Source organism: Cyanistes caeruleus, chromosome 29 (assembly GCF_971803275.1).
Source record: "Cyanistes caeruleus chromosome 29, bCyaCae1.hap1.1, whole genome shotgun sequence".
Lineage (NCBI taxonomy): Eukaryota > Metazoa > Chordata > Aves > Passeriformes > Paridae > Cyanistes > Cyanistes caeruleus.
This window is the reverse complement of record NC_141729.1, coordinates 2693725-2713701: the sequence shown is the minus strand read 5'-3', so window position 1 is coordinate 2713701 and position 19977 is coordinate 2693725. Positions and strand designations below refer to the sequence as shown.

The 19977-nt window shown below is 43.6% G+C and overlaps 2 protein-coding genes across 10 annotated transcripts in view; one reads left to right on the top strand and one right to left on the bottom strand.

Annotated features, from left to right (window-relative positions):
• The window catches only part of PPP2R2A (protein phosphatase 2 regulatory subunit Balpha), a 41351-nt gene extending 30139 nt beyond the window's left edge, over positions 1 to 11212 (bottom strand). Inside the window, exons 1-4 of one of the 9 annotated variants that reach the window (XM_086865691.1) lie at positions 11161 to 11212; positions 7487 to 7591; positions 7012 to 7075; positions 2650 to 2724 (exon numbers count right to left, since the gene is read on the bottom strand). Coding sequence is in view for 2 of the 9 variants with exons in the window: in XM_023940713.2 (XP_023796481.1) it covers positions 2650 to 2724; positions 3354 to 3462 (184 nt within the window). In the remaining 7 variants the exon portion in view is untranslated. Of the gene's footprint in view, positions 1 to 2649; positions 2725 to 3353; positions 3478 to 5190; positions 5341 to 7011; positions 7076 to 7486; positions 7592 to 7674; positions 9486 to 11160 lie in introns of those variants that run through there. The other 8 variants (XM_086865686.1, XM_086865687.1, XM_086865689.1 and 5 more) reach the window with 8 other exon arrangements.
• Positions 5455 to 13348, top strand: LOC147648919 (uncharacterized). The gene is made up of 5 exons (XM_086865355.1): positions 5455 to 5761; positions 5835 to 6021; positions 12040 to 12056; positions 12176 to 12208; positions 13233 to 13348. Exons 1-5 carry the CDS (start codon positions 5455 to 5457, stop codon positions 13346 to 13348), a joined length of 660 nt encoding a protein of 219 aa, XP_086721481.1.
• The last annotated feature ends 6629 nt before the right edge of the window (positions 13349 to 19977 follow it).

Genomic DNA, 19977 nt, shown 5'->3' with positions numbered 1-19977 from the left:
TGGGAAGAGTGGAGGTCAGGTCTGACCTTAAATATACTGGAAGCTACAAAACAGCATTCTTGGCAGGCTCTTTAAAGTTAATACAACTGTTACTGTATTAAAAGTGTTACTGTCCAAAATGTTATTCTCCATTAGCCAGTTTAATAGACAAAAAGCACTGTATGGAGACCACTGGGGTTTTATCTCACTGATTAATGCAATTAAATGATGTAGTTTTCCTGGTTATCACTCCTTTAGCTTAGTTCGAGACAGCTTTCCAATGTAAATATTGCAACACTGAGTTACCAACAGGAGGAAAACAGAAAGTGAAACTCCCAATTCTTTTACATTTGTTTTCTTCACTTTGTTTTTCATGAGTTTCAGCACTCCAGAACAAACTGCTACTTATATTTTGAGCTCTGCAGCCGTTCAAAAATCAGATCTCCACAGCCTTGTACTCCTGTACACAAATTGGTACTGTGCTCACCACAGGCATGATTGGAGTCCAGACCTGTTCTCTGGCAGACCACATTGGTTAAAGAGTCATTAAAGCTTCAGACAATAAGATTTCCTCGAGCTTTCACCATGGGCCTGCCCCAAGAAAGCAGATGGAAAGGCAGGGAATGAGAAAGGTCCTCAGACTGCACTTGGACCTGCTGTCAATATGCTGTTGGGTATTCCAAAAGAACAGAAGCTGCTGCTCCAATTGATGCGAGAACCACACGAGGCTCCATGTCATGGAAGTGAACCTTGAAGTCAGAAAAATTGCTAGGAAATGGGAAAATTCAACCACCCAATTCCAACAGAATTACAGCGAGGCACTGTGCTGTATAACAAAAAATCAATATAAACAACTGCTTTCACCAACTTCCAGTATGGATTGTGGGAGCCAAATACACAGGAATAGGAAAGAATTTCAGCTCAACACAGTAATTACAACCAAGTATAACATCAACAATACTTGGGACCTCTCTCTAGGCAGCTCAGTTTCACAACATCTTGCAATATAATAGACTTTGTATCTCAAGACTCATCCTAAATCAGGTAGAGCTGACAATGAAACAAAATTTCTCTCCACTCTTTGGGTTACAGAATCAGAAAGCTACACTGTCCAGAAAACAAAAAATGGATATTCTTACAATGTTTCAGAAACTAAGCTGCCTGGCTTGCTGAAACTGTAGCCAGTTAATTCCCTTAAAGGCTTCCCTGAACTCCACCCCAGGATTCCAGCAGTGCTCAGTGCAGCTCCTAGCCTGGCAAGGCACCCTTTTGTAACACCAAGTGCAACACTTAAAACAGCTCAGTCTGGCTTTCCTATTTCCTCACTTCTCCATTTCCAGATCCCTGTAAAGGTTAATTTTCTATATCTAAGTTCAATACCACTAGAAGCGTATCAACATGTATTTTATTGAAGAATTATTTGCAAGCACCACAGCTTCACAACCACAACTTCTTCAATACTTGTGCTTAATTAAGGATTAATTTGATACATAAATAAAACAAAGGTTACAGAATATTAAATCTGTCAGGGAAAAAAATTATACCACATTTAACAGCACTTTCGAGTTCAAGTTTTAAAATCTTCTTCCTGAAGAATTTAAACTGGAAATTGCTACAGCTTTCTCATTTCCAAAAAATATATTTCAACTTGCAAACAACAGAAGCCTCAGTGCATTGTTTGCCACATGCTGCAGCTAATAAATAAAAACAACTCAGTTATGCTTATACTGATCTTTTCTTTTGGCCTTTGGAAGCTAATCTGAACCACATGTCAAGCAGGGAAATAATGGAAACTGTAGTTACTGCTTTTCTAAATATAACATTAATCTCACTTGTATGTCAAAGCATTCAAGATATGCAAAAAAAGAAAAAAACCCAGGAATTACATAAGTGACAAGGCCAACTGCTTGCAAAAGAAAACTTTTAACTCATGATCTTACAGGCTGCTTTGTGCAAATAGGATTTTATGGCCTGAAGTCAGGGGACCTCTCCTCAAAAATGATCACAGAAGAGATTCTGCTCTCTAGCACAGAGAAAAGCACAATTCCTCCAAAGATCTCAAATCCAAGGGGAAAAAAAACCCCAAAAAACAGTACAGTTTTCACAGCAAAATTCAGAGGCAGCCATCTTAGTGTAACATAACACTTGTCACTGCCAGCTTGGAAAAGTTTTAGACAACTTCCAGTATTATTTCAAACCCAAACGTCCTCTTTACCTACTAAGTAGGCATGCACAAATATTCCAATTTCTTCCTCCTCTTGTTAATAGGAGCTGGAAAGATTGGGATAATCACTTTATCTACTACTTAGATCTTCAAAGAGTACAAATATTAATTCTCACAACACCTTGTGGAATGCAAGTATCACATTCCCCATTTTGCAGATTAAGAAAAAACAAATCAAAAGCCAAAAAATCAGAAAAATCTTAATCTAAGAAAACAATTCCAGCAAAAATAAGTTAAGAAGCCTGAACTTTTTTACAAGAGTGCTGAATGGTACTTTCAAACCACAGTTCAAACCTGAATCTGGATATGGGAATGCACATTAAATGTCCATTTGCTTTGCTCAACGTGCACACAGCAACACTGGGATATTTCACTGACTGCATCCATATCTCCCTACCTAAGGAACAGTTAAAAAGTCAGAAAACGGTAAAAATTTTTGCTCTTACCTTCTGCTACATCATCGTCTACAGCGCCTTTCACCTGAGAAAAACACCACTGAATGTCATTTCCTCCTCCAGCTCCTAAAAAAATGAAAACAATTCAATAACAGCGAGCCCCCCCCAGAGCAGCAGCGCAAGCACACAATGGTTCCAGATTGCACATTTCAGAGCCTGTGCACGCCCACTTCCTCAGCAGTGCTGAGGCACAATCACACACCACCCTCCCCACCTTTTTCCTTTGGATATTGTTTTTGTCAGCCTTCAATGCAGCGTTTGTCAAAAACAGGGAAGCACAAGCAGTGAAAAAGCTTCACTCACCCAAAGCTCGCTGGACTAAGCACCATTAACTACAAATTTCAAATTCAAGCGCACGAACGGCCGTGTTTAACACGAAGCTTTTTCCTACTTGAGCAATCAGAACCCTCTAGACACACACACACAAACAACTTAAATATCAACTATCAGAGCTGTGCATTTTTAGAAAATTTCAATCTCCCATCCAATACAAACCAAGCACGCAATTCATTTCCTCCTTTCACAAACCCACTGCGCCGACCCTACGCACTCAAGGCTAAAGAAAAAGAATTTTACCACAATTTTAGAGTCTCTTCGCAGAAGTAATGAAAGCAATTATCAGCCTGGAAAAACAAAAAGCAGCAAATCCGAGCAGAAAAGCAAACAAGCAATCGGAGGGGAACAAGTTCTACTACCATAGAAAACGGATCGGAGAGAAAACTTCAGGAACATTACTGCCTCGGCTGAAGGCAGTGATTCATTTGAACCGTGCCACCAAAACACACACCAAAAATCACCACCCATTTCTTTTGCATTTCATTCTGAGCAAATCACTGCAGGGCTGAGGACATACAGGAAGAGACAGAAATGGGCTTGCCTTGGTTGGTTGGTTGTTGTTTTTTTTTTTTTTTTTCCAAAAGCCACTGTCAAAATGGAACTTTTCCTCCACACAACTCAAACCGGCTGAGCAACAGATGGCATTTACACATTAATCCCGAGCTCTGGTAGGGCCTTGGGGATAACAAAGAATATAGGAGGAAACTCTTCCCAAGTTAAGAGAGGCAAAAAAACTCAAAGAGAATGAAATCAGCCTGAAAATAATCCTTCCAGAAAAGATGAAGCACCTCAGAATGAGAAGTCCTGGAATAGAGTACAGCTTGCATTTTTCGCTTGCTTTAAATTCATCCCTGAAGGATTACAGACATCCAAGCTGCAGAATCTGAGAAGGTGGAGGCAAGCAACAGCACCCATTTATGCAGGAGATGGCAGAATGCTTTCCCCCCACATCATTCCCCCAAAATCCTGCAATCCATTTGCTTTCCTCTCTTCAACTTATTCATTTGTCGTTTAGCACCATAGAAGCACTTAAAGGGAACAGCTTGGAGAGAATCACTGCTCCTGCTACTTCGAGCTGAAGTCCTCTTTTCCATGGAATTTACTTGAACCAAGTTGGCACTTTTTTCCCCCCACGACTAAAACGGCAAGAGGAGGGTGGAGCATGTGCATATGGTGTAGGGGGGAAAGGCAAGCACAAGCCTCACAAAGCCTCCCATGCTTTGCTCCTCCACATGCAAAGCACTGAAAAGACAATTCATGTGCAGAGGAGGGGGGATGAATAAATTTCCAAATGAAGAAATTGCAAGGAAAAGTAAGAGGGAAGAGATCCGTTCTGCACACACACTTCTAAGCCTAACCAACAGCACTTTGGGATACGAAATGGGGAGCAAGCAGTGGAAAGAATGGGAAAGAAAACACAGCGAGACCTGTGCTGTTTAATTACGCCCTGTGCCAAATTTTACTGGCATTTGCAGATGCTCAGAGGCTGCTCCCTACAGAAGGGTGCGACTGCAATCTGGACACCGCCTGCACCTGGAACCTCTCCGTGCACGGCAGCGCTTCTGAGAAATAACCACAAGCACCGACCCCAAAGCCTCAAGGGGAAAACTCTTTACCCAGAGCGTGCAGTGACAGGACAAGGGGGAATGGGTTCAAACTGAAAGAGTAGGTTGAGCTGGGATATTGGGAGGGAATTCTTCCCTGGGAGGGTGGGGAGGCCCTGGCACAGGGTGCCCAGAGCAGCTGTGGCTGCCCCTGGATCCCTGCAAGGGTCCAAGGCCAGGCTGGACGCGGCTGGGAGCAGCCTGGGATAGTGGAAGGTGTCCCGGCCCATGCCAGGGGGTGGAACTGGATAGGTTTTAAGGTCCCTTCCCACCCAAAACATTCCATGATTCTACGAAAAGCCAGCAGACCCACCCTGCCTGCAAGCTCCTCAACTCCAAAACACACCACTTCCCCCTCCACCTTGCTTCTTCCATGCTTTTTTTTTTTTTTTTTTTTTTTTTCCCCGAGAACGGAGGGAAGGAAGGGTGGGTGGGAGCAAAGCACGAATTCCCACAAGAGAGGATAAAAAAAACCAAAAACCCACCCCACAAACAGCAAGGCGCAAGCGACTCGGAACAGGAGAGGCGGCCGGGAGCCAGCGGGGAGAGCCCCCCGAGCCATGCCAGGGCAGGGGGGGCAGGCTGCCCTTACCTGCCATGTTGTGCTAGCGATAGCGGCCGCGGCGGGTCGGGTGGAGCGGGCGGCGCGGGCGGGGCGGGCGGCGCGGGGCGGGCGGCGCGGGGCGGGCGGCGATGGCGGCGGATGGAGGCGGCGGCGGCGCGGCCGCGGCGGGGCTGGGGCGGCCCCGCTCCGGCCCCCCCGGCGGTGAGCGTCCAAAATGGCGCCGGCAGAGCTGGGGGTGACGTCAGCGCGGGGCGGGAGCTAGCCGCCCTCAGGAGGGCGGGCGGCGCCGCCATGTCCCTGCGCAGCCCCTCATGGTGGGGATGCCGCCCCTTAGCCCGGCATCGACCGCCCTCATGGTGGGGCTGCCACTCTTCAGCCCGGCATCGACCGCCTCCATGGCTTGGCTCCGTCCCTCATGGCGGGGCTAGCGACCCTCACTCAGCTCGGCCCCTGCCCACCCTCATGGAGGGGTTGCCGCCCCTCAGGCCAGCATCGATCGGCCGCCTCCATGGCGGGGCTTCCTCCTTCGTGGCGGGGCTGCCCCCCCTCAGCTCGGTCCCTGCCCGGTGTCATGGAGGGCCTACCGCCCCTCGGCTCGGCATCGCCCGCTCTCAGCCCCTCGGCGCTCCGGTAGCCGCCGCCCGCTGCTCCCCGGGCTCCCCTGCGGGAAGCGCTCCCTTCGTTGACCCCTCTCCCCGCCGGCTCGCCCTTCATGAAATCAAATATCCTGAGCTGGAAGGGAAGCACCAGGATCATCGATCCAGCTTCCTGGTCCTGCACAGACACCCCAAAATCCCACGCCGGGCATCCTCGGCAGCGTTGTCCAAACGCTCCTAGAGCTCTGGCAGCCTCGGGGCCGTGCCCATCCCCTGGGGAGCCTGGGCAGTGCCAGCACCCTTGGGGGAAAAACATTTCCCTGATAATCCCTTCATGTCTCTCAGAGCATCTCGCCCCTCACTTGTCCTTTGGTCTTGGGGGTTTTTTTCTCCCCCCTTCCCTTTGCTTCCTTCTGCCATTTCCCCGTGCAGCAGCCACACATAACCTGTTTGCTTGCACATTTTCCACCTCCTTGGATGCTTTCTACAACGTCCAGGGCTCGGTCTCTGATTTCACTCCGTTCTCATTGCTATTCCCTGCATACACCAGCCATGCTCCTGAGCCATTTTTAGCCTCCATCCACCTTTCACACTGGCAGCCAGCAAGATCCACAAAGAAAGGCTTTCAGCCGAGCCCAGCTTGGCTCAGCTCCTGCTGGCTCGGGGAGGATGGAGGCTCCTTTTTAGCTTGCTGGGTCCCAGTTACAGTCTCAGCTGTAGTTAACTACAGGACTGGGATAATTGATTCAGTACAATCTATTTAAGATCTTGTGAAAGTCATCAGTTTCACTTCACAGATGTTTGTGCAAACATTTTCTTCTCGGGCTGGGTAGATCTTGTTAATCCAGATTTCACTCGGAGCTTCATGAGCTCATCCTGCAAACCCAGCACTGCCACAAACTCGAAATGTGACTTGGAACAAGTCTCCAAAACCATCCCATAAACCGATTTTTGCATTTCTAGCTCTGAACACCTAAGAGGCTGCTTTTATAAAAAAAAAGGCCATTGAATTGCTGCTCAAGTCCAGCACAAAACAGAGCTGTGGGAACTGAATAACACTAATGAACACAAACAGCCAGGCTCCCACTTGAAACCCACAACTGGCCCCAATTATTGGTTATTTTGAAATTCAGATTTATCTCTTCATCCCTGATAAAAAATTGCACAGGTAAATAAATCCATATTGGAAGGAACAATAACATTTGAAAGAATACTCAGCATATATGGAATGCTTTAAAGAATTGCAACTCACCCAAGCTTGGAAATCTCTGGAACCAAGTGTTTTGCTTAGGTTGTTTTGAGAGCAACCCAAAAACCTAAAACCAAAAACACTGCAAGTTTGAAAACTATCACAGTGAGGACAATCTCCCTGGTCCCAAACACCCCAGTCTACATTTCCCAGAGTTCAAGAGCAAATTCACACAATTCTACAAATTTGTGGCCATGTTTGATACCAAATTCAGCATGAAACTTACCATTCCTCCCTTTTCAGAGTTCCTTAAATACACCTTTTTCAACCTAAGCAGAATTGTCCTGCAACTGTTTAGCAGGAAAATTTAAAAATCAAGTCAAATTCATCCATTGCCTTCTGTATAATTACTGCAGAATTTGTCCTTATAGTAGAATAAGCATTGGTTCAAGAACTTTTGTTGCTAAAAAAATTTAAATAAGGCAAAGAGACCTGCAATTAGCTCTGTAATAGAAATTAATGAAGCTTTAGTACATACCTTATAATTAAAATGAAATCCCTCTTATAAAAGATTTAATATCATGGTGCCAGGAGGATAGATTGTAACTTCAACATTTCAGGTTTTTGTTGTGAGCTAACTGAGCTACAGAAAATAATGGAGCATAATAAATAAATAACATTAAATCACAGCCAGAATAATTAGTGAGACATCTTGGGAACCACAACCTTTGCCTGGGTGTTCACTTGCTTGGTAGTTCAGAGTGTTCACACTATGAATGGCTGATACAAATTAGGCAGAGTGTGTTCCATAGCCCTGATTCAAAGTTTGTGAGCACATACTTGCATTTCTCTGGAGCTTGAGCATTTGTTGAGGTGCTCTGGGGAGATTGTAACTGTAGGATGTTAAATTTATACACAGCCACCAACAGCACAAAGCTTTAATGAGCATTTATCTACTCCAATCATGCTTTAATGACTAATTCTTACTCTACACACAAACTCCTTCAGCTGAGACTGAAGAACACCTCTGGGAAGTGGGAGGGACTTACAGGAACAAGGACTCACAAAACAGCATTTCTGGGTCTATTTGCTGTGCTATTTCTCAGAAAACTACATAAAGAGTGGTCAGTTCACAGCAGCTTAGACCAGGCACTGTGGAAGTTAGAACAACCTAAAAATCAAAGTGTAACACGTGACCAGCAACCAATAAAAATATAAAATAATGTCAAATGACTGATCAAACAACTGAGGCTCCAAAGAAGAGCACTATCAGCAACTCATTTTGTATCTGCTTTAGTTTTCCAGTAATTTGACCTGTTAGACAAGACTATAATGAATTACAACAATTCAGTTTAGAAATAAAGGGAGCAATTATCACCAGAATTATCACTGGAATTTAGTAATAGCTGAGCCATCTGAGGCCATGTGCAGGTTAACATCAGGGCAGTGTAATTCCCTACTCTCTGTACTTCATTCTGCTCAGCTTCAAGCTCTCACTGAGAGGTTTCCATTGCGTTTTTGCAGAGAATAACAGGCTTAGCTCTTAGAAAATGTTTGCTAATGTTCATCCCCCTTTTCCCCACTCTTGATTTCCTGTAAACAGCCATTATCAAACCAGTGCCGAGTCACATCTTGGTGCTGCTGCAGGAAAGCTGAACAAAAGGTCAGGCAGACCCTGGTTCTGCAATGAGTCTCAGGGAAAATTACCTGTGGGACAAGTCCCAACCCATCCACCCTCTGTTCTTACACCAGCCTCGCTCAGGCAGATGGGTCCCTGCTGCTGTTTGTGGTGCCAGCTCCAGCCCAGCCCCTCTTCTGTGGCCACACAGAATTTCCTTTGCTTTTCCTGCCTTTACTCAGCCCGATTTCACCTTAACCAGGTTCCAGCTGCAAACCCTCAACTGCCAGTGGCCACAATTTTTCAGCTAAAGTTGAGGTGTAAACAAAGGTTTAAGCATTTCCAGTTCCTGCCACATTGTGTTCTAAATCTGAATGCTATAAAGATAATTCTCATGTTCTATATCACTACTGAGGCACTTCCAAAGTCACTGGGTTTTATTTTTGGGAAGGGAAATGTTGAAATTAAAGTTTCTTATGTGACTGAGTATCTGCACTTTTGGGGAAATCATGGAATGCTTTGGGATGGAGGGGACCTCATTGACCATCTACTTCCATCCCTGGGCATAAAATATCATCTGATCAGTCACTGGGCAGCTTTGTTTGAGTCTGATCAATGATAAAAAGCAGAAGAAGATAATACATATCTTTTAGTCCATTTTGCAGCTGCCAAATTTTTTAGAGACCAAATTTCCCAAAAACCCAACCTAACAACCATCCAATGGTTCTAGAATTGAGTGTCCCAAACTACTCCTCATTGAGCAAACCCCTGCCATGGAAACTCACTAATTCTGATAACGAGAGTTTGTGTCATCCCAAAACTGTCAAGTTCATTGGATTAAAGCCCTGCTATTACAAGAGGAACCCTCAGCATTTTTTTCTTCCTAAATTATTAAGACTTTTATTCTTAACTTTAGCTTGATACAAGCAAACAGAAGAGCTAATTAAGATTGGAAAAAAAAAATCATATGTTCATTACAGTAGTAGTTTGCAAGACAGGTTTAAAACCAGTTTCAAATTTCATCTGTTTAGAACAGGGCTGAGACACTGTTACTACTGAAAATACAATTTACAGCACATTAATTGGTTATTTAAACACCTTTTGTATAGGATTCAAGCACCTGAATTTTATTTTAAAACAAGTGCAAAAATAGAGGGAAAGATAAAGGGAAAACTAAGCTTCTGGAAAAGAAGGGAAAAGGTCTTAGAGGTAGTCAGGAAGCACCTGTATGGAGGGAAGAAAACAAGCATTTTTCAGCTTGGAGGGCCTGTTGGTAGAAGCAGGGGTGTCCCAGCACTTTGGGATTTAAAGTTAAGACAAGAGGGGTAAATTGAGTATAGAAAAATTTCATTCTTATTTCTGCATCTTTTGCTATAGAGGTTTTTTTTTGTGTGTGTTTTTTTGTAGTTTTGTTTGGTTTTTTTAAACAAACTGTAGCTAGTTCTATGGAAAGTTGAACCCAACCAAAAAATAAGAGAAGTGTTATGGGACACTAATAATCCCATTGAAACTAAGACTGGAGCCATAGGAGAAGATAAGAAGTTCACAAGGCATAGACTTGACACCCTCTAAAAAGAAGTAGCTAGAATTCAATGTTTGGTTCTGGATAACCTGGCACTTTGAATCTTCCAACTCAGGATAATTTGGACATTCTGAATGCTACACACAGTAGGAAAACAAACAAAATGAGAACAAACAATATGAGAACAGTCATCCCAAATTACGCACCATGAGGACAACACAAGGCCCTCACAAAATGGTTTTAGTCTAACAAAAATGATTAAATACTGAATGACATTGACAGAAAATACCTACAGCACATTCACTATGAGGCACTCTTAAGAGCAAATTCCCTTCCTGGGAACAGGCTAAATAGAGCTGCTCCCTGCCTAAGGACAAAGGATGCTTTAGTCCTTGCCAGCCCCAATTTCCCCACCTAACAGAGAACCAGATTCTTCGGTTGAAACCGGGTTCTTTGTACCAGTGGCAAAATCAACTTACACCAAAAGCAATAAATCCATACTCAGAGAATACTTTTAAAGCTATTAAATCCTCCTCCTATTCAGTCTTCAGAAAGGGGATAATTAACATTTCTTGACTCTTTGAGTACATTTAGATTAATGAGAAGAACGTAACAGAAATACAAATAATGAGAAGATACCTTGTGGGGAAAGCCCACCCTATCAGACAGCATGGTGCATCCCTCAGGAACATAGGGAGCTCTAAGGTGAGAGGAGCCTCACTCATCCTCACCACCTTTAGGAGGTACTTTGCAGGAAGGGGAGGAGCCAGGATACACAACCCCAAAGGCCTTGAAGAGTTTTCATTTGGGGTTGGGTTATTTTTGCTTTTTAAGCTTCAAACTCTCATGGCCTATACACAGAGATGTTTTGTTTTGGCTGAAGGACTGCAGGATTATTGAGGGAAAAGAAGCATTAATTTTTATTTTACTAATAAACCTGCCTAGGTGATCTAAAAAAGTGAAAGAAAAACCTCAGAGACTTTTGAAATGTTTATGCTTAACAAAAGCAGGAAACTGAAAGGCGAGCATGTTAAAAACACTGCTGTCCATAGGATTTCCCTGTTATATTTACCAGTAGGCTTTAACTCTTCTAGTTTAGATTCCTACTAAAGTGCAGTGCCTTCATGCATTAATTGAATTAACAAGCTATTATCCTTCAGTAGGAGCTCGATGAATTACACCTGTGCAGGTGTATTTCAAAAGGGAGATGTAAATACAAGTCTTAGCTCGGGCCCTGTAGTTATCTGCTGTCACTGAAGCTGTTGTTCTAAAACACACCTAAAAAGCCAACTGATCTAAAAGGAGTGGGATCAGCTCCTTGGAATCATGTTTTTGCACTTTGAAGATGCCTGCAATTTTAGTAGCACTTGGCAGTAAGAAGTTAATTGGTAGCTCTGAGTGGTGCTAGCAGGGAATATCAACTTATCACATCAAGAATCCCACTTTGCCAGAAGATATACTCCTTAAAAACCATGGATTGTGGGGAATGATAATTAAATATATAATTTGGACCAAAATATCACATCAGGCTTTGAGCTGAGGCATTCTTGCTCTTGGTCCGAGGTTCTAGACAGTTTCAATAAGCTTGGTGTTACTAAATTCCCATGGCATTTAAAGGGTGTGAATGCACTGATGTCCTAAGCCCTGGAATCATAGAAAGACATAGGAAATTTTCAGGTGATGCTTTTCCAGCAACTTTTAGCTCTTGATTCCAGGAAATGTGAAAATGTGACTTAAAAAAAGAAAAAAAGAAAAAAGGAAAGCAAAGGTATCTCTTTAAATCGCCTTTGATAGTAACTTACTCCAAGGAGTAACACTGTCACATTAGTTTTGCTCAAGTCATGTGTGCAAAAAATGACATGTGCAGGTAGCTACCATGATTAGTCATTCATTAACTTACTCCTTGGTTTAGGAGTTCATTTACCTTTTGGTTTCATTTTTCATTAACAAGAGCACCATATGTTGAGGGTATTTCTAAAGTGTTTCAAACTTAATTAAGCAAACAAGTATATAAATCAAAATTCTAGTATTTGCAGCTGAAACATTTTTTCTGAAATGTTCTTGTCTTGCTTTGCTTTGTCCCACAGTTCTTCTGGTACCAGGTTTGCAAGGACCTGAGGGTAATGCCAGGAATGAACTTAGAAGGGAAGGAAGGGAGGCTGAAATAGCAGAATTAATTGTTCCATTCACATGGCTTTTCTGCTTGGGAATAAGTTCACATTGTAAACAGGAGAGAGGTGTGGTTTGCAGATAGGACAGGAAATCCTTAGTTTTAATCCTTGCTGTGTTGTTGGTTCCCTTGGAGACCTTGAGCAAATGCATTCTGTCCCTGGATTTTTAATTGGAAATAAACTGGGGATGATTGCCCTTAAGTAGCTCAGAGGAGCAGCCTTTCACTTAAACATTCATAATGTGTTTAAAAACTCCTGGAACTCAGGCTTGAAATCAGCTCATGTCCTGCTCTGGGGGTGACTCCTCACCCTGCTCTGGGCTGGGGTCACCAGAGCACAGCCAGAGCTGTGCTCCTCTCACTCACTTGTGCCAGCACAAGCTTCACTGGGGATAGAAGGAAATGGGACCTCCTGTTGTCTGGTGTGATTTTCTCTGTCACCCTTAGTGCACTCTGGGCCTACAGCAATCACATCTCTTACCTTTTCCCCTGGATTGCACTGCTGTGAGTGGGGTGTGTTACGGGGAGAGCCCACCGAGGACTGTGCCTTTGAGGAGGGGTCAGACCCTCCTTACACACCTCGGCTCAGGCTGTTGGGCAGTGTGGCAGTGCCCTGGGTCCCCACACCTCTGAGGCAGCTCCTGCCAACAGTTTGGCCGTGTCTGAAGGGAGAGATCCTGGAACCAGCAGAGGATGGTGCTGGGAATCCTGCAGGAGCACGGAGCCTGGAGGTGTGACAGCTCTGCAGGGAGTCAGGGAAGAGATTCTGATTTTTTTAGTGCAGATTCTCTGTACTGAGGTAAATGATGGTGTAAGTGATGAATCAGACTTACAGGCTTGTCATCCTGCTTTAACTAGGGAGAACTGCAGTGACAGGGTGTGCTAACAGTAGCATGAAAAGGTTCAAGTCCAGACTCCTGGAAGGTGTCTGCACCTCAGGTTCCTCACTTTTCTTTCTCTCTCACTGCTTACAGACACAATTTCAGAGCTACTGAGCTCCCACAGCTTGTCCAGAGGAATGATGGAAATATCTCTAGGTCTGAGTGACAATTTTCTTCCATCGCATAATCAGAGGAGGAAAACTCGCTAAAGAGTTGTCTGTTACTTACCAAACCTTGTTGGCTTTTCACTTGACTGAAAACATTTTGAACTGTCAAAACTTCTGAACTGTTGCTGAAACTTAGACAATTTTCTCAGTGTTTGTTTGTGACTACTGGTATTTCAACTTGCATTTCATCCTTGCCCTGAAAAGCTTTATAAATGAGGCTGAATCTGAAAGACAACTCTGAGAGCCTAAAGAAATTTGGTTTTGATTTGCCTATCATTTGTCCTGAGCCTGGTATGATATCCTGAATTTAGCCATGAGGCTTTATATGTGTAGAACTCTATTCTCTTTTATTGCTGAGCTATAAGAATTGTAGAATCAAAGATTCATAGAATAGTCTGGGTTGGAAGGGGCTTTAAAGATCATCCTGCACCACCCCCTGCTATGAGCAGGGAAAACTTCCACTGTCCCAGGTTGCTCCAAGCCCCATCCAGCTTGGCCTTGGACACTTCCAGGGATCCAGGGGAAGACACAGCTGCTCTGGGCAACCTTTGCCAGGTCCTCACCACCCTTACAGGGAAGAACTTCTTCCCAATATCCCCTCTAACCCTTCCTCCTGGCACTGGGAAGCCATTCCCCTTCTCCTGACACTGCAGACCTTTGTAAATAGTCTCTCTCCATCTTTTCTGTTGGCTCCTTCAGGTACTGGAAGGTGCAATTAGAACAGCCTGAAGCTTTTCCTCTCCAGGCTGGACAATTCCATGTCTCCCAACCTTCTCTCCCAGCAGAGTGCTCCAGCCCTCTGATCATCCTGGTTCCTCCTCTGGACTCTCTCCAGCAGCACCACGTCCTCCCCGTGCTGGGAGCCCAGGGCTGGGGCAGCTCTGGGGTCTCACAAGAGCAGAGTATCCACCTGACTGTCTAAAAGTATCTTTCAATGTTTGCAAGATTTGTTCTTCTCATGCTTTTCCACTCCTTATGTATTTTCCACATATTCTCCTACTTCACTTTCTCCTCTTCCCCTTCAAAATCCAAACCTTTGTACCTCAAAGAAGAAAAATCCAGGACAAAAGTTCCAGCAAGCCCATTTTCTTTTCATTTTGACTGCACTGTGCTAGTCCCTGTGCAGGGAAGGGCCAGTCCATGCAGAGGGCCAAGTAACTCCCATGTGGTTCCCAGAACCAGAACTCTGATCACTGAATTATGTGCTTGTGCTACAGACAATGTCATTCTCAACTTGGCAAATGGGAAGCTAATTATAAGACACCAATGAAAAACACAGTTATTTGTAATTAAGCCTGGCAATAGATCTCAGTGGCAGTGCCACAGCCAAGTGCTGCCATGGAGGAGGAAAAGGTGTCCCTTTTTCAGGGTGAAGAAATCGTGTATCCTTGTATCCATGATCTGCAGCAGCAGATACAGCTCAGAGGAGCTGTGTAGGGAGGACCCCTGAGAAAAAGGAAAAGGGCAAGTTGTTTGATGTGATTCTTAATTGACCAAATGTAGAGACTCTTCAGAAATCCTAGACAAGGCTAAGCCCTGAATTACTTTCCTTATTGACCTTCTCTGCTTTCCCTTTCTGTGCCTGGATCATCTTTGCACTTGGAAGAGAATAAATTTGCCTTTCAGGTTCCCTGTGCATATGGGTTTTGACATGATCCTGCTTCTTGTTTTGCCCATCAATAGAGAGACCTGGGTACTTCTATCCCAGGGGAAAAAGCCATTTATTTTTTAAACTGAAAGTTACTTTATAAAAGACTCCAAGAGGGATGGAGGGATAGAAACTAAAAGCTCCTTTACTGATAATTGACTATCAATTCATTCAAACTATTCTTGTGCAAACACAAGTGTGCAGAATGACAGAATTAGGTATCCAGGGATCTTTGAAAGAGCCATTCCTATAAGCCAGGTGGAATTTAGGATGTGGTCACGCAAGGACACAAGACGCAGCTGATAATGTCTAAGGAGCACTGCACTGAGCTGCAATAATTACAGACACAGAGCATCTGCCCAGCACGCTGCATGCAAAGAGAAATGAGTTCATCTGAGCCACTACTGCAGGGTTTAATTATTAAAAAGTGGTTCAGGTTGACTCCTTTAACTTTGCTTAACAGAAGATGTGAGTTTTTTTGGAGCTCCAAGTGTTATTCCTAGACTTCAGCCTGACCACTGGGTAAAGCTACATTTCTGCAGTGTGTCATTGTTTTTATTTTATGGTTACTGAGATTAAAAGTAAACTTCTCCTATCCCCATTGCTTCAGCCAACATGAGGCTTACATGGTCACGCTCTCTATCTCTGTAGATAAATTCCTATTTCTCTATTTCCACATAAGAACTTTTGACTCAATGATCAATTCCAATTAAGTTTTGTGGTAATGGATGTTCCAAGAATATTCAGCTGCTTACAGCTTCAAGAAAATGATATTGAATTTTTGCCTGCATAGGGAGCTTGGGCCTGGTAAACTCTAGAGAATACACACTGAAAAAGTGGTGTTAAAATGATTTATCTGTGGAAAACACCTTAATCAAAATTTGCATCCTTCTGGACAGCAGAGTATCCAACTATGAAGCATATTTGTCTTAGGGACCAGACTTGCCAAGTCCTCCTGCTTCCCAAGCTGCTCATTTCTGCTTTTTGTGTAGAGTCCTCTCCTCTTGGTGACATTGAATCCAAGGATGAACAACCCTGATGGACAAAACCACAAGGTTAGAATAAGTTGGTTTTCACATTCCATATTTTATCACAGTTGCAAGAAGTGATAAGAAAGTGGGTGGCAAATGAGAGCTGCTCTTTGAAAGCACAGAGCTGTTCTCTAGAAAAATCTGAGCCACAGAAGAATGCACATAAATATTCAGTGCCGGAAAATTACCCTCTACCCAAAAAGCAAAAGTATTTCTGGTTTGAGAGAAACTTCATCTTCCCAAAACTGGACCAAACTAGGAATATCTCCGAGAATCTGGAAGTTTCTGCAGGGACTCTGGGAAACCAAGGAGTTGATCACTTGTGCTCCAGTGGTTATACAAAAAAAGGCTGCAGGAAAAAGAATCAGTTACAGGCGAAATGTGAAAGTTTGAGGACTTACAGTGCTTCAAATGGAACATTTGAGGCTCAGCAAAACAGGGTTTGGTTTCTCAGAGTGGGTTTGAGCAACTCTTGTCAATACTCTGAGCATAATAATAAGTTCAGTCAAACACATTGACAGCAGCTATATTGTAACCTACCTGGAGAGAAAGCTAATTAAAACATTTTATTTAAAGAAACGCCATGATCTCCATGAAATGGTCCAAGATAAGAAGGGAAGGTACAGTGTTTTGATTTTTTTCTGGCAAGGGTTTCCCATACACAAGAGGGTTAATTGAAGTTCTTGTTCTGCTTGATTCTGCCCAAGTCCTTGGTCTGTCACACTGCAAACCAGTGCCCTAATTAAATTTGTTGCTGGCCATCATCAGCAAAAGCTGAGTCTCTTTCTCTGTACTTTGCCAAGCAACAACAAAAGGGTTTTAAAAGGCCTTAGTTTTCACTACATTGTAGGGGGGGAAAAAAAGTACATTTCAAAGCCTGGAAAACTTCCCTTCCCAACATTAAAATAAAATGTAAAACTTACAAAATCCTCTCTGCCTGCTTTACCCAACTCTATGGAGATGTGCAGATTCTTCGTGGATCCTCAGCAGAATGATGTGACAACAAAGTGGTTGTTGCAATCAAAACTTTGGTTTACCTGGACCCTTGAAAAACCAGGTCATTTTGAAAGCCAAACATCTAAACCCCTCTTCACAGCAGGTTATTTGAACACACTAACCATAACTTCAGTTTAAAGTGCACATAAAAACTTGTGTTTTCAGGAAGCAGCCACCAGTGAGGGACCATAGCCCTGACACCTTGTTCTGCCCTCCTGCTCAAAAAGAGCCTTTTATCCCTTAAGTCACATACATATCCACTTACATCTTCCTCTCCTCTCATTTTCTGGCCATGTTTTTGCTCCTCTCCTTGCCTCAGCTGGGACATTGCATAAGGAGGCAATTGTTTGCTTAAAGCACTGTATTTCTGTTGTTTTCTGGGAATAGCGAGGAGACAGCTTTGGCTCTGCCATGAAAAACCAGAGCAGCCACCACAGAGAGTGAAGCTGCAGCGTTCATTTTGCAGCAGCCTGAAATAGATCCTTCCTCTGCCTGCTGCTCCTCCTGGTTTTCCTGTGCAGTGCCAGCATCAGCAGAGCTGCTGCAAACAGCCTGGGTGTAGCACCCGACCAGTTTCATCCAGCATTGCCAAAAGTGCAGCTCTAGGAGCCTGCCCACTCCTTCCCTCCCAAGCTGGCAGGATGTTGGCCATCCTCAGAGCTTCTGCAGAGCACTCCAGATCAAATGGGGCTGCCCTGGAATGAGAACTTTGCTTTTGTTGTCCTGGGATGGGCGGTTGGTTTAGCAGGAGAACCCCGTGAGATCTGAAATGTGTGAAATTGTGGATTCATTGCCACATTCCTCCAGAAGAGATGGGACATTCCCTCGAGGGGGGTGCTGGAGAAGCAATAAACAGGGGATTGGAAAACACCATCCACAGGGCTCAGCCTGACATCCCTAACTCTGCATGAACCTGGAGAATGTTTATCCAGTGCTACTCCCTGCATTTGGAAATGTGCTTTTGGCCATGAGACAACTCAAACCAAGAGCTCCATGAGGAGCATTCCAACCCACCTAGGACTTCTGTTGACAGCAGTAACAAACTATCAAACCTTTGTTTTCCCAGTCTCTGATGTTTCCAGGACTCCTAAAGAGGGTACAGACACATTAAATATTGTTGCTCTCCATTTTGCTCTGATCCACATCAACAGAATAATCCAAGCGAGTGTTTTCACTTGCATCATGTGAAAAATCACTGCAGAGGTGAGTGTGAAGGTAAAAAAAAGTTTACTGGTCTTGGAAACAAGCTTCATTCCCTAGAAATTGGCAATTCAGATGATTCTATCACGGTTTTAAGCTGAAACTGCCCTTTTTGCTTTACAAATTGTAGTTGTATCTATTGGAGGATCTGCTTCATGTAGCACTGAAATGCAGCCACTTCTGGGGTAGGTTTTGAAATCTGTTTGGTGGAAAAGATTACAGCATGGATCAAAAAGAAACTCATCCTGTGATGATGAGTTCTGCTTTACAAAAATGAAGGGTAAATTCTTCATTAGAAGATTGACAAGGAACTTCAGGGATCTGGATTTTGTTCTCTATTCTGTTCCACGTTTGTTTTGCCAGCTAAGCAAATAATCTCATTTCTTCCTTCCTTTTTTTCTAAAAGAAGGAACAATAATGGCTTCTTTAGCTGGATCCATGCATTTGGACATCTCACTGCACCTAGCATGCAGGACTTACTGCAACATGAATGACTAGAATTGCTGTCGAAAAAGAAGGACCAAAAGTGTTTTGGATCTATGTGTAAAATATATTCTGTGTAAGATTTTATGTGATTGCAGAAAAATTATAAAAGATCACAAGATGAAAACATCATCAGATGAAGGAGGTCAGGTTTAGATGAAATATTAAGATGCAATTATTGCTTGTGAGGGGAGTGGGGGACTGGAATGGAATTCCCAGAGAAGGGGTGGTTCCTCCAACCCTGGACAGGTCCCAGGCCAGGCTGGACAGGGCTTGGAGCAGCCTGGGACAGTGGGAGCTGTCCCTGCCCATGGCAGAGGGTGGCACTGGGTGGGCTTTAAGGTCCCTTCCAACCCAAACCATTCCATGATTCCTGTAAAACTGGGAAATTAAAGGTAGGGAACAACCCTTGGTGGAATTCAGCTAAGAATGATGAAAACAACCCCCTGAAAAAATAAACAGACATAAAAACCTCTTTAAAAATACCGAACACATGAAGTAAAACAAAGTCATCGTCCCTTTAAATGTATACACAAAGCTCTTGGTTTTTTATTTCCCATTTGGGAAGGTGTGGAGTTTCCAGGGCTGTGCCAAGCACCAGGCTGTGCTGCTGGCTGCCCCCAGGCTCAGGGGACACTTGCTGGGTTATTTTTGGCCACATGAGCACATCCCTCAATGCTGCCACTGTTTGCAGCTGTGACAAAGAGAGGCCTCTGTGTCGTAAAACTCGAGTGGATGCGTGGAGGAGGGGAGGAGAAAAATGAGGAAGGCATGACCCAGACCACGTTTTGCTAACAGCGTTAATTCCATGCTTAATTAAATAGTTAATTAAGTTCAGTCTGCAGAGTAGACAGAACAATTAATTGCAGGCTTGTTGCGTTTTTCAATTTGTTTTAAGAAAACAAAAATCAATTCATCATCATCATCATTCTGCTGGATTTTGCTTACCTCCCAGAGCTCTGATGTGATCGATGTAGCAGTACCTGCCCTTTCTGGTGATCATGGGCCATGGCAGAAGAGATTTAGGGAGATTATTCAGAAAAGACTGGGAAAATGCACTAAAATAGGAATGGCAGTTTCCTTTGGGATGGTTTTTAATAGAAAGAATTTCAGCGTAATATTTGGAGAGAGGAAGAGACTATGGAGAAGAGCTTCATTGGAGGAAGATGTTGGAGAATAATGTAAACAAAAAATCAGATTTTTCTTAAGTTTTATGAATACCTAAAGAATAAACACAAACTTTCCCTAGTTCCAATGGGAATGGGTGCTGTTTGTTAAAATGCTGTGAAAGAGGAGGGAAACCTAGAGAAAAT

What these genes read in the sequence shown, in the direction of transcription:
- LOC147648919 (XM_086865355.1), top strand. Translation starts at nt 5,455, where the DNA reads ATGTCCCTGCGCAGCCCCTCATGGTGGGGATGCCGCCCCTTAGCCCGG. An exon ending in GCCTACCGCCCCTCGGCTCG is followed by an intron (nt 5,762 to 5,834) that starts GCATCGCCCGCT and finishes CCCTGCGGGAAG; the next exon opens with CGCTCCCTTCGTTGACCCCT. An exon ending in AGGTTTGCAAGGACCTGAGG is followed by an intron (nt 12,209 to 13,232) that starts GTAATGCCAGGA and finishes CACTGCTTACAG; the next exon opens with ACACAATTTCAGAGCTACTG.